Genomic DNA, 11,677 nt, shown 5'->3' with positions numbered 1-11,677 from the left:
TCTCATCTCCTTATGCTTGTTTTTTGAATGACTTAGGGTAATTCTAATCCCTTTAACTCATAAACTTTTTATTGCCTTTATTGCATAATGCAGATTATCTATGTTTTCTTGTACTGCAGCAGACTTTATTTTGAATTCTTACTCTTAAGCCCCTGAGAGGGTAGGAACGTAATCCTTGCAAAGGAGGTGTCTTTTCACTGAGAAACTGTTCACTGAAGCATGCTGGAACTGCAGCCTTCAGGCCTAGAGCAGATTTGTGACTTTAGCAGACCACAAGATAACTTTCACCCATCACTTCAGCTAGTGGTCTTTCAGCTGACTGAGAAGAGTCACAAACTAAAGCAGAACCAAGTGTTTCTCCACGTCCAGAGAACTTGGAGCTACCTCACCAAGGCCTTCAGGGTTCTGTCACAAGACAATGCCCCTGAACGACAAACTCTAGGACAAAGGTGATGTGTTAGGACATAATTCTTCCATTCCTGTGCCAGTAACAGTCTGTTTTTATAAAGCCTAGGTGGACCTGAGTCTGCATTTCCCATCTACAATTCCTATATTCAGAGGAAAGAGGGAAAGATGTAGGGGAGGCATAAGAACAGGCACCATTTGGCTAACTGCCTTCAGAAATCAGGCAAGAAAGAAAATACTTTCATTTTTCTTAATGTCCTACTGCAGCAGCAAATGCAATTATAAAAATATATAGCTTCTAAAAGTGGTAATCCTTCATATTTGCCAAGCCTTTTCTTCCTGCTAAGTATATGATTATTTAGTATTTCCTAGTGAATCCAGATGTCATGCTACAGGGGCAGAGGCAGAAAATAACTGCAGCTCAGTGGCCCCTTATCTCATGATCAAGAATGCTTTACCTCAAGTGTTTTTGTTATTTCCATGTATACAGAAAAAAATTTGATTTATATAAAATTACATGACATTATCAAAGTGCTGTACAATGCAGTTTATATGCAAAAACATTGCAAAGACAGGTATTCCCATCTTCACTGGCCACCCGACCAGGTACTGTTACTGCGGTTATCTAGTTTTCTTCTAAATCACTTCAAGTATACTCAACAAGCATCCATACTACAACATTTCACGTTTTATTTAAGGTAAATATGTTCTTTTTTCTCATGGAACATTTTACAGTGACAACTTAGCAGTAAGTGCAGAAATGATGACTGACTGTACACTTACAGCACATACAGATGTGGTCCCCTTAATTATACAGACTATGCAAAATGTTTCTTAGAATAGCATGCCACTTCCTTTGGAAATTACTTATCAGACTTTTTTGAAAAAAAAAACTACAAGATAGCTTATACAGATTTGCTGCAAAAAGAAACAGAATACTTAACATTGTAAACCCAAGCAAAGTATTAGGTACAAAAATGCCAAATGATCTATTTAAAAATTACTGGTTTGGAATGATGTTAAGTTTTGCAAAATGGTTCCTAAAACATTTTACAACGGAACAGGAGCCAGACAGGTCAAATAATGCCTTTCTGAAACCTCAACAAATACAGTTTCATGGTGCAAAGATCGTCCTCTAAATTTATTTAGAAAAAAAATTTCAGCAGTTGAAGAAATAATGGGAAAAACAGTGGGCTTAAACATGTAAATTTAGTTTGGGTTTTTTTCATGTGTGAATTAGAGTTAATGTCAGGGCAGATCTGGCTCTTCTAGTCTATCTCATTCATTGATGCAATACTGCAGCTAAATGTGTATTGCACTAAATACATGGAAAATTTGAAATTAGAAACTTTTAAACTCTAGGGGTTTTCTCAAAATTTCTTCATGTACTGGAGACAGCTTTTCTGATTTTCCATTTTTTATTGAGCACTTTATATACAAACAATTACACATCAATAAATAGAGGCTTGATTTACTACCACAGAGTGTAATCTTAGTCTGGTTAGTCTGCAGAGCAAGCTCTCTACTGAAGGAATACAACTAGGAAAGTTTATTATAAAATTATGCACTTAGGCCAAACAGTCAAGAGTTCCCTTTTGCTCATATTAAACCAGGTGACTGGTGACATCTTTTGCATTTAGGTCTGATTTCCTCCCACCCTGTGTCAGAGGCTTACACTTGGCCTATGCACTAACACATAATGTCTCAGTTTCTTCTTTTGTACCTCTGCAGCCTCTGACAGTTTAAAACTTTATTTTCATATCACATAAAAGGAAACTTCTTGAGATACACCTTTTTTTTTAACCAGAGAAGCCTGGCTGTTTTTATCTATATCAGCAAAAGAAAAAGCTGCTTCAGCATCCAATTAGTCAGTCTTCAGAAGATGAGTATAAAACATGCAGGGGACTAACCAGACGAAGTACAGTTCAAACAATCATGAAAGTAGGGAAAAAGCACTCACTCAGGAGACTGATTTATTTATTCAGCTTAAAAGATGTTTCTTCCCAAGGAACTGGACTTTCCTTTCAAAGGCAGTGGATCGAATAGGAGTATTGAGTTCATAAAATGGATTCATTGCAAACTGGGAAAAGAAGGAAAAACCCATCAGTAAGCACAATGCCCAGCCCTGGAAAATGTCACTTCAGGTGATATCTACTACTAGCTTTCAGCCTATTTAGTGTCACTAACAGCACAGACCTCCCAGACAGTCCTTGCTTTCCAGGCCCTTGCATTCTCTCCATACATGTGCAGAGCCATCCCATAGCACCAGCTCCTCAGAACAAACCCATCACACTGGTGGAAATCAGGATCATTTGAATGCCTGTGGGAGGCTGAGATGGTGATGCTTCCCATGACTGTTTGCCATGACCCTGTACAGTGGAAGTACCACCAGGATTTGGGAACAAGGGCTATGTGTTCTGAGAGCAAAGCTACCAGGCTCTGTAGAAGAGTCCTTTCATTATCATCATTAATGATACCATACTACCACAAAATGCATCACAAGAAGTTGCCCCACAAGTTCTCTGTTGCCCAGAGAAGCTGTTGATTCCTCACCCCTGGAGTTGTTCAAGGTCAGGTTGGATTGGGCTTTGACCAATCTGGTCTAGTAGAAGGTGTCCCTGCCCATGGCAAGGAAGTTGTAGATGGTTTTTAAGGTCCCTTCCTACCCAAACCATTCTAATCTATTCTACAAAAAATCACTGGACTAAAGTGAAGAAGTCTAAAAGAGCACAGTTTATAAAATTTTAAAAAACCTATTCTGTTTAATGGAAAATAGAGCCTTTGTGTCACATTACCAGCTCTGGCTGATGTGGACTGCACAGGTGCTTATACAGGCCCCCAAGAGAAAAAGTGCTAATACAGCTGTGCCTGAGCACAAGCAGCATAACATGCTTAAAAGTAGTGCAGCAAGACTATAAAAATTATTTATTTCTTACCTTTATATACAACTCATATACATCAGTAAAGAAGTTCTTGATTCCATCTTCTTGCCTTACATCATGAAGCATTATAAATCTCATATGTACAGTAATTAAGGAGAATAAAACTTTTACAAAGAAAAGAGACATTATCCTGAGATAAGCATTTACACGTAATTCAACATATACCTAAAATGTTTAGCTGTACATGAAATAGCAGTGACTCATAGGAGGAAGCATTTAAAAAAGTAATTGAAGCAATGAAATTTGGAAAGCATTACCTTTATATTTTAACATCCCCCTATTTGAAAATAATCACCTCTCTATGCAAGGTTTCTTTGTAATTCAATTTCAATGTAATTCTGAAATATAATTCAGAATTTCTCAATGTAATTCAGAAATTCATGGATCTGAGATGCATCTCCCTGCACCTCAGCCATGTAACCCTAAAGTTAAAATGTCATTCAATGTTACTTGCTATATGTAACAAATGTTTCTCAACAAACAGTTCCAGGACTGCCTGTACATAGTATCAAGCCTCAGCACTGCATTTCCACCCCTGGAGTGACTGACACCAGGCACGGTCACTGCCACTTCCCCTCTCCAGCACGGTCAAAGGGGTGGGAACAGAGATCATACAAGCTTGCTCAGAGCCTCTCATACCTCTTTACTCCATGTACCACATTTCATTATGCTATTTTGGCTCCTACAAAGGTAAATATCCCCTTTTCCAACTGTTCCCAGCTGCTGTGCCTCCCACTATAGTTCTTCCTGTAGCTGATGACTCTAACAATAATAGCGAGTAGCCAGAGAAATCTGATCCAAACTCACTTTATATAAATTACCTCTTTCTGGGGAAAGGGTTTTCTTACATAAATATAAGGAAAGAGAATAGGAAAGGATATGTCCAGCTGTGACAAAAGCAGAAACAAACCATTCATTAAACTTATCCACAGTCTTCAAGTACATGTTGTTAGAAAGCCACATGTTCTCATCTACGAGGTCGAGAGCAGCATGGGCAATGAACTGGTTGAGATGGCGATGATCATCCTGGTGCATTTCCAGAACACAGCAGATCAGTGATTCAGTGAAAGGAATGAAATACAAACAAATCATTTGCTCCAGTTGCTACAGATCCAATGTTCAAGTTACATAATGTTACATTTACCCTGCTTTTCTGTTACACGTGCCATCCTGTAATTAAATGAAACTAGCATATGTTTTCATGATATTTGGTTTCAAGGGAGAAAAAAGGTCATAATAAAAAGATCATCAGAAAACTAGTCCTGAGAGCAACAAAATCAGTAAAGCCTGTATTATGTCACAGGAACAAACTCAAGCATGAATTCTTTTGTTTACTGGTGGGCAAACTCCCACTGCTAACTTATTCCACAATATAGGCCCTCATATGTCTTTTTCTCTTCTTTCCAGACATCTGTTTTTGTGATATTTACATAGCATATATAAATGTAGCATTTTCTGGACTCTAACATTTCAGTCAAATTTGGCAGAAACTGATGCATAGGTTACAATGTGTAAAGGCTGGGGGACAGATCCAGAAAGCATAAATACAGAGGACAGGTATGCTAATAAAATCACCTAAAGATTCTGTTTTTCTCATGTTGTTTACCTAAAACCAGGATTGTTTTATTGGTTTTGGGGTCTTCTTTTTTCTGCCACTAGTATTAAATATGTGCCTGCAGATGTAAACTGCATCTCTTCCTATAATAAACATGAGATCACAGTGTTTGGCCTGTGTACTCTGTATGCAATCTAGAACACCAGAGAACATCTGCCAAGAAGAGATACAGGACAAAACCACACTGGAAGCTTTTATCAGACTGGAAGAATAAGTAGTTTTGTACTGTTTCTCATAGTAACAGGATGCTGTTACTGCCACTCTCACCTCTGAGGTTTTCCCTACAATCAGCTTTTACACATCCTCACACAAAGTCTAGTCCGAGTAGCCTTATTTATGATCTTTTATGAGACATTAGTTCAAAATACAGATGATTCCATGCAGTTCCAATCAGTGACATCACATATTTCCATTTTTGCATACACTCTCAGATACACGCACTTTTATTCTGAAATCTATTTTTTCGTTGATGTAAAGCCACTTACAGATACATTTGTTCTTTTCCCACTGGAAACAATACTTATTGAGTAGTATTACATTTATCACATTTTCAAAGTCTTGATTTATCAATATAAGTTTTTAGCTTTCCTTACTTAAAAGCAAATATGATTAATGAAGATGATGAAAAAATTAGGTATTTTATAGCATAAAGAATAAAAGACTGGCTAGAGCTTTCAAATTTATGTTTCTTTACCTTATTATTATATATAAATGTCTTAGAAGTAAGTGGCATTAAACAATGAACAGCTACTATAAAACCTCTGTACACTAAGAGAAATTACCAAAGCAAAACAAAGATATTTATATTCTATAACATACAGCGGGGAATATATAAGGAAGCTGTGTTTTGTGGAAAAACTAGTATAATCTGGAAAAGATATTTTTAAGAGACTTGGGAAATCCAGAGTTCTACTCCCTGTGACAAAATTTCTGTTCCATAAACCCCAGAAAACAGTACCTATTTCTTTTAACAACAATGCTGGTCATGCTTCTAATACACCGTAGAATTATAAAAGAATCACAGGAGTGTCATAGGGGGAAAAAACACACCTTTGACTCTACTTTTCCAGGAGGCAGAAATTCCATTTCAAATATGGGATTATCATGATGACCAACTATCACGAAGTAGAAACTTCCAGACATTCTTCAAAACAATGCTCTCTACAAGAAAGGACAAAAATACTGATGGCTCTATATACAAACCCTTAATCTAAGTAGAAGAGCTCCTAAAAATCAGCCAATGTGCTCCCATCCATATTTACCAGAGGCTAAAGAGAGATAAACATTTAGGTATGCACATCAAGAGAATGGAGCTGAGCTCTTCTTGGTGCAGCCACCCACCAGGATGAGAAACAACGGGCAGGAACTGATGCCCGAGAAGTTCCAACTGGACACGAGGAATAACTTATTGCTGTGCGTGTGACTGAGCACCGGAACAGCCTGTCCAGAAAGCCTGGAGTTATTCCAGAACAGTCTGGACACAATTCTGCGCCCTGTGCTCCAGGATGACCCTGTTTGAGCAGGTTGGGCCAGATGCCTCTGTTCCCTCCCAAGCTGTCCGATTCTGGGGGAGCCGGAGAATATCCTTGGGAAGTGGACCTGGAACCCAGGTACCTAAAACCGACTCCTGCCCTGCTCACCGATGATTTACCCCCGGTAGCCCCCGGACACAGCGATGCCAGCCCCTAGCGCGCAGCACCCGCCTCCGAGGAGCCTCCTCGCCTGCCTCTCCCCGGGCCCTGCTCACAGGCAGCAGAAGGGGAAGGGCGGCCGCCGGCGGCGCCTCCTCCCTGGGACAATCCCACGGCTCCATCCCCAGGCCCGGAAAAGCCAACCCGTCCCGCCGCCCCCCGGGGGGAAGGCCCGGACTCCGCGGGGCTGCCGTCCCCAGGGGGCCTGCGGCACAGGGGGAGAGGGAGGCGGGCAGGGAGAAAGGGAGAAGGGCCCCGACCCACAGAGTCCCGCCCGGGCCCGCCGCCTACCCTGCGCCGCGCCCCATCCGCCCGCGGCCCCGGAAGCGCCGCGCTGTGCCCGCCCCATCCGGCGCCACCGTGACGCCTCAGCGGCCGCCGCGCCGCGCCCGTAACCCCCAGCGGCCCTGCCCTGCCCGGCCGTGCCCGGCCACGCTCCCGGCCCCGGCGCCCTCCCGTGGGTAGCGGGAGGCTGCCCGGGAAAGCCCGAGCGGGCCGAGGGGGGCGGCGAGAGCGCTCGGCGTCTCGCTGCGAGTCAGTAATGCCCCTTTTTGTTTCGGTGTCGTAGGGCAGGATGGCATCGGTTGAAAGGGAGACACTGTCCCAAGAGGAGCTCCGGAAAAGGCTGTATCAGACTTTTAAGAGCCGAGGCGTGCTGGACACACTTAAGGTGTGCTTTGTTTTCAGCAGGTGCTGCCTGTGATCCTCTGTGCTGCTTTAACACAGCCCCAAAAGCCGTGCCGAGTACAAGCGTCTCGCTCTCTCCACCAAGTATTGTTTTGCCACAACTTAATTATTATTTGGCAGGGGGGTATGGTGTGTGTTGTGTTTGGGCGTTTTTCCCCCCTTTGCGAGGTTCTCCCTAAACAGAATGGCCTTTCATTATGCCTTGGCCTAGGATGTTGCAGGAAGGTTAAAAGCCTGCTTTAGGTCTTTGAAAATACCCAAACGTGAAAAAAGAAGTTAGGCAGGGGAGAGAACAATAAATTAGAATATAAAATAGGAAATAATCTCTCAGGTTACAGGGTGTGTTTATTACCTATGGTAATTAAGCATGTTTTATGAATAGTACAGGATGTGTTTATTACCTCTGATAATTTAGCATGTCATATGAATAATACTTCTAAAATACTAGAATCCTATTTTAAAACTATTTGAGCTGTTCTGTCCTTGTGTGCTTGTTCAGGAGAATGTATAGAAAAAAAATCAAGATCAATATTTCAAAAATATCATTGATAATCCAATACCTAAGAATTTGCTGTTCAGGACAGTTTGTTTTTGCGTTACTGATTTCCATACCAAGTTTGCAATGCTTGAACCATTTCTCGTTTGACTTAACTAATATTCTATCAGATTACTTTGTGTTTAAGTTCAATTTTCTGCTTTGTTTAACTTGTCTAGAAAGTTATTTCTGCCTTCCTTTTCTGTACTAGGGACAGGGATTTAGCCCTGTGCTTTCCACCATCACTTTCCCACAAGATGTATAAGAGGTCGCTGTTCTTGGTTGTTTTGGAGACAACATTACTTCTTTTAAAGTTGGCTAAAACTGGACAAGTTCAGAAATTAGTAAGGAAAACAATTTTTGTCAGTTTTGTTTGAGAGTTGGACTTAATGATCCTTTCCAACTCAGAATATTCGGTAGTTCTGTAATTTTGTTGTCAGCCTAATTTCTCTTGAAAACCATTCTAAAATATCAGGCTGGTCTGATGATCCAGCTTGGTTCAGTTTTGCTAATTATTTTGTCGCATTTTTGGTAACGCCACCTCTTTATTCAGTTGTGTCACTGTTGCACACCTGCTTTTGAAAGCTTAAAGCACTATTTGGGCCATGATTTTTCCTATAAACAATTTGTATAAACAATTTGAATAACTGTATAATGAAAATAATTCCTTCTTCCTTCACGGAAGGGAGATCATCTGATTTTAGGTTACTTTTTTCCCTCTGTTGTAACTTACACAATACAAATAAATAATTTAATAATGCCATTTAGTTATTATTAGTGGCTGTAGGTCTCTTTGGTTAGTACTGTTTTGCTTCCCTACAAAATAATTGGTATTAAAGACATTGAATTTTTTGTTTATTTTGCCATCTACTTTTGTGATGGCATGAGCAGTTTCTTGATATGAGACTCAAAAGAGGACCAGTGAGGGTTTCAAGAATACCTGAGATGGAGGCCACATCAGGAAGGCTTTATTTAAGCCAAAGGGAAGGAAAACAGGAAAGCAGAGATCTGAAAATGATGGTACAAGAGGGGTGTTTATGTGAGCTCTTGACTGGGAACTTCTTTTTAGTCCTATGTTTGATATATTTTGAGGGAAAGTCAGATTTCATTGTATCCACCATTAGAGAGTTTTGAAGAAGGGCAGGGTATTCATAGTGCACTTCCAAATTTTGCCAAAATTAGTCTGCCCTGTTCTGTTTTTAGGTTGTATAAGTAAAATGAGGCTCCCTGTGGATTTTGAAAAATTAAAACTCTCATTGAATCACATGTAAACTGATAATACAATGGATTTTTTTCTGTATTAGACACACCTCCGAAACCAGCTAATCCATGAACTAATGCACCCAATTCTGAGTGGAGAGCTTCAGCCACAGCTGGTTCCAAGTGAAGACAGTTCACTTTTGATCACTGCTTCCAACAGTTTGGTGGCAGATCATCTAGAGAGATGTGGCTACGAGTATTCACTTTCTGTTTTCTTTCCAGAAAGTGGATTAGAGAAGAACAAGGTAAGTTCACTACTTTGCCTATTCCACGATGTCTAGGAGCTTTGTTCTCTGGAGCTTGTCATATTCTAACAGTTGAATAACTTCCTATCATTTTTGTGATAGGAAGTACAAACATAAGTACAGCTGCTGATCATCTCCACAAAACATTCTGTCATTCAGGGTCATTTTCATGAATACTTAAAACTGGCAGTAAACTAGTGGTGATGTTCTGGAAGGGTGCAGCTACAATCTGGCTGTAGAACTGAACCTGGTAAAAGTGTGTTTGGCCATTCAGTTCCTTGAAAATGTGGTTCCTGGTCATTTCAAGCTGTTCTAACTACAAAGTGTGGCTGAAAAGGGCAGTCCTTGCCTTCCCTTTGCTTCTCTGTAAGTGTGTGGTAGGGTGAAGTTGTTTCTAACTGAAAATTAGTTTTTTGACCTGGTACGTAGTTAATTATCATTTGGGTTAGTGAGCTCATCTGATTTGGATGATAAATCAAGAAAACAGACAAAGAAAGTAGCAAGCACATGTTGACAGTGGGGAGAGAACAAAACTCTCTTTTCACAGCTTCAGCTGATGATGAAGCTACATGCTGGCTGCTGTATGTCTGAAGTAGTGAAGATAAGTAAGTGTAGAGCAGCAGGCATCTGAAAATGATTTTACAGGGAGTAAATAGATCTTTAACAAATGGAAAACATTTAGAACTGTGAAATAGTGCCATTTGCATACTTGAAATTATTTTAAATTTGTTAACCTTTTCCAACTGATGTTTATTTTCCCCAAAGCTGTGGACTGTGCAAGATCTTCTTCAATTAATGAGGATCAATCCAGAATCCAGTCTTTACAAATCACTGGTAAAGTTATTTTGATTTTGAAAACAAGCTTAAATTACATTGGTGATGAAAATAGACTGGCTAAAACTTCTTTTCTTTCTTACAGACTTCAGGAACTCAGAAGGAAAATAAAGGTACAAAATATTTGCATGCAATGCAGACAGAGATAATTCTGTTAGCTTCATTTTTATCAAGATGTAAGCAATAAAAAAGCAGATTTCTTAAATGTGTGTTGGTATGGAGTAATTTGGATTTAGTTGGATTTTGAAACTTGCAGTACGCCAGGATGATTAATGTTATATTTCAGGATTATCCAACTCGTATTTGTGGATTAACTGTTGACATTTACTTATAAAATAAATGACTTGTACATTAGAAATATGAGAAAAATCTGTAATCAGGTGTTACATATAATGCTCTTTGGAGGCTTTTCATACTAACTTTGGAAAACTCAGGTCTTGGGTTGTCTTTATAACACTGCATTAGCCTGCAGAATATACTTCAAAAACTAGTTACAGATTTAATTGATTTTCCATTGTATTATGTAAGAACTAATTCTTATATCTGCATAACAAAACCTAGCTATACTCTATAACCTAAAGGAGCTTGATCTTCAAAACCCCCTGTTGCCTAAAGGCCTCATAATTAAGTACTAATAATCTTCACTCTCAACTGACCTTGGGAGTCAAGAGACATGGATGGGAGGAAAAGTTGCAAAAGGACAGCTTTTGCTGACTGAGATGGACTGGATTATGTTTATAATAAAACCATAATTGTTTGCTAGTATTGATTTTTACTGAAATACTTGTTCTTTCTGTAAATCAAATAGGTTTTCTTGTACATTAAAAATTGCTTGGTTAAATGCAAATCTGTTTGATTTCCTAATTACTAATCTATTGGATCTTGCTAGGCTTCCTTATGCAAATTTTAATTGGACTTACTGAACATCATCTAAACAGGGAAACTCACAGCACAGAAACTCAGACCACCTCAGTGCCTCCTTACAGAGAGTCTCTTGGTAAGTGCAAACAAGTGTTCCCAGATATTTTCATACTGGTATATGATGTGGCTTTATATATATTGCATGAATGTTGTTACTTTCTTACTTACTCAAATGCAACCTAAAGTTGCAATGAATAAAGGTCATGTCTGTCACTAGAACATGGAATTTCTAAATTTTCTTAAAATAAGGCAAGGTCAGGATATGATTTTTTTTAAATCACTCTTGTGTTTCCTTAGGCATTTAGCTAAGACCTATGACCAATGGGCTGTAAATGTTATGTGTTGGAATATGTTCTGGAGAACACAATTGTAAATGTGTGCCCTCTTTCTGTGAGCAAGTTAGGCATAGATTGGGAGATCTTGAATGTATAATATGCATGCTGTTATTAATATATTAATGCAAAAAAGCTAAAGGTTGCACAATTAATATATTAATACAAAAAAAGCTGCAAGGTGCATACAAAAGGAAATTCTTGTCCACT

General features: G+C 39.4%; 2 protein-coding genes across 7 annotated transcripts in view; one reads left to right on the top strand and one right to left on the bottom strand.

The window, feature by feature from the left end:
- Positions 1–1,073: 1,073 nt before the first annotated feature.
- On the bottom strand, positions 1,074–7,076 carry TRAPPC2 (trafficking protein particle complex subunit 2). Of its 4 annotated transcripts, none has more exons than XM_054654447.2 (5): positions 6,945–7,076; positions 6,013–6,123; positions 4,231–4,373; positions 3,342–3,429; positions 1,074–2,485 (listed from the first exon to the last, which is right to left on the bottom strand). In XM_054654447.2, the coding sequence occupies exons 2-5, from the start codon at positions 6,103–6,105 to the stop codon at positions 2,387–2,389; spliced, it is 423 nt and encodes a 140-aa protein (XP_054510422.1). In that variant the 5' UTR covers positions 6,106–6,123; positions 6,945–7,076; the 3' UTR covers positions 1,074–2,386. The 4 variants fall into 4 exon arrangements, with proteins under 4 accessions (XP_054510422.1, XP_054510423.1, XP_054510424.1 ...); XM_054654448.2 differs by lacking the exon at positions 6,945–7,076 and adding an exon at positions 6,603–6,803; XM_054654449.2 differs by lacking the exon at positions 6,945–7,076 and adding an exon at positions 6,710–6,798.
- The window catches only part of OFD1 (OFD1 centriole and centriolar satellite protein), a 30,624-nt gene continuing 25,939 nt past the window's right edge, over positions 6,993–11,677 (top strand). For 2 of the 3 annotated variants that reach the window (XM_077173038.1, XM_054654435.2), the window contains exons 1-5: positions 7,184–7,323; positions 9,180–9,380; positions 10,146–10,214; positions 10,300–10,327; positions 11,104–11,211. In XM_077173038.1, coding sequence (XP_077029153.1) covers positions 7,228–7,323; positions 9,180–9,380; positions 10,146–10,214; positions 10,300–10,327; positions 11,104–11,211 — 502 coding nt within the window. In that variant the 5' untranslated portion in view covers positions 7,184–7,227. Of the gene's footprint in view, positions 7,111–7,183; positions 7,324–9,179; positions 9,381–10,145; positions 10,215–10,299; positions 10,328–11,103; positions 11,212–11,677 lie in introns of those variants that run through there. The other variant, XM_054654434.2, reaches the window with a different exon arrangement.

The sequence above is a fragment of the Agelaius phoeniceus genome, chromosome 2 (genome assembly GCF_051311805.1).
Source record: "Agelaius phoeniceus isolate bAgePho1 chromosome 2, bAgePho1.hap1, whole genome shotgun sequence".
NCBI lineage: Eukaryota > Metazoa > Chordata > Aves > Passeriformes > Icteridae > Agelaius > Agelaius phoeniceus.
Note: the sequence above shows the minus strand (reverse complement) of the source record. Positions and strands in the feature narration are given on the sequence as shown.

Excerpts from the sequence above, each read along its gene's own strand:
- TRAPPC2 (XM_054654447.2), bottom strand. The coding sequence starts at position 6,105 with ATGTCTGGAAGTTTCTACTTCGTGATAGTTGGTCATCATGATAATCCC. Across the intron at positions 4,374-6,012 it reads CTGGAAAAGTAGAGTCAAAG|GATGATCATCGCCATCTCAA; the intron begins GTGTGTTTTTTC and ends GAAATGCACCAG. Across the intron at positions 3,430-4,230 it reads TCTGCTTTTGTCACAGCTGG|ACATATGAGATTTATAATGC; the intron begins ACATATCCTTTC and ends CTTAATTACTGT.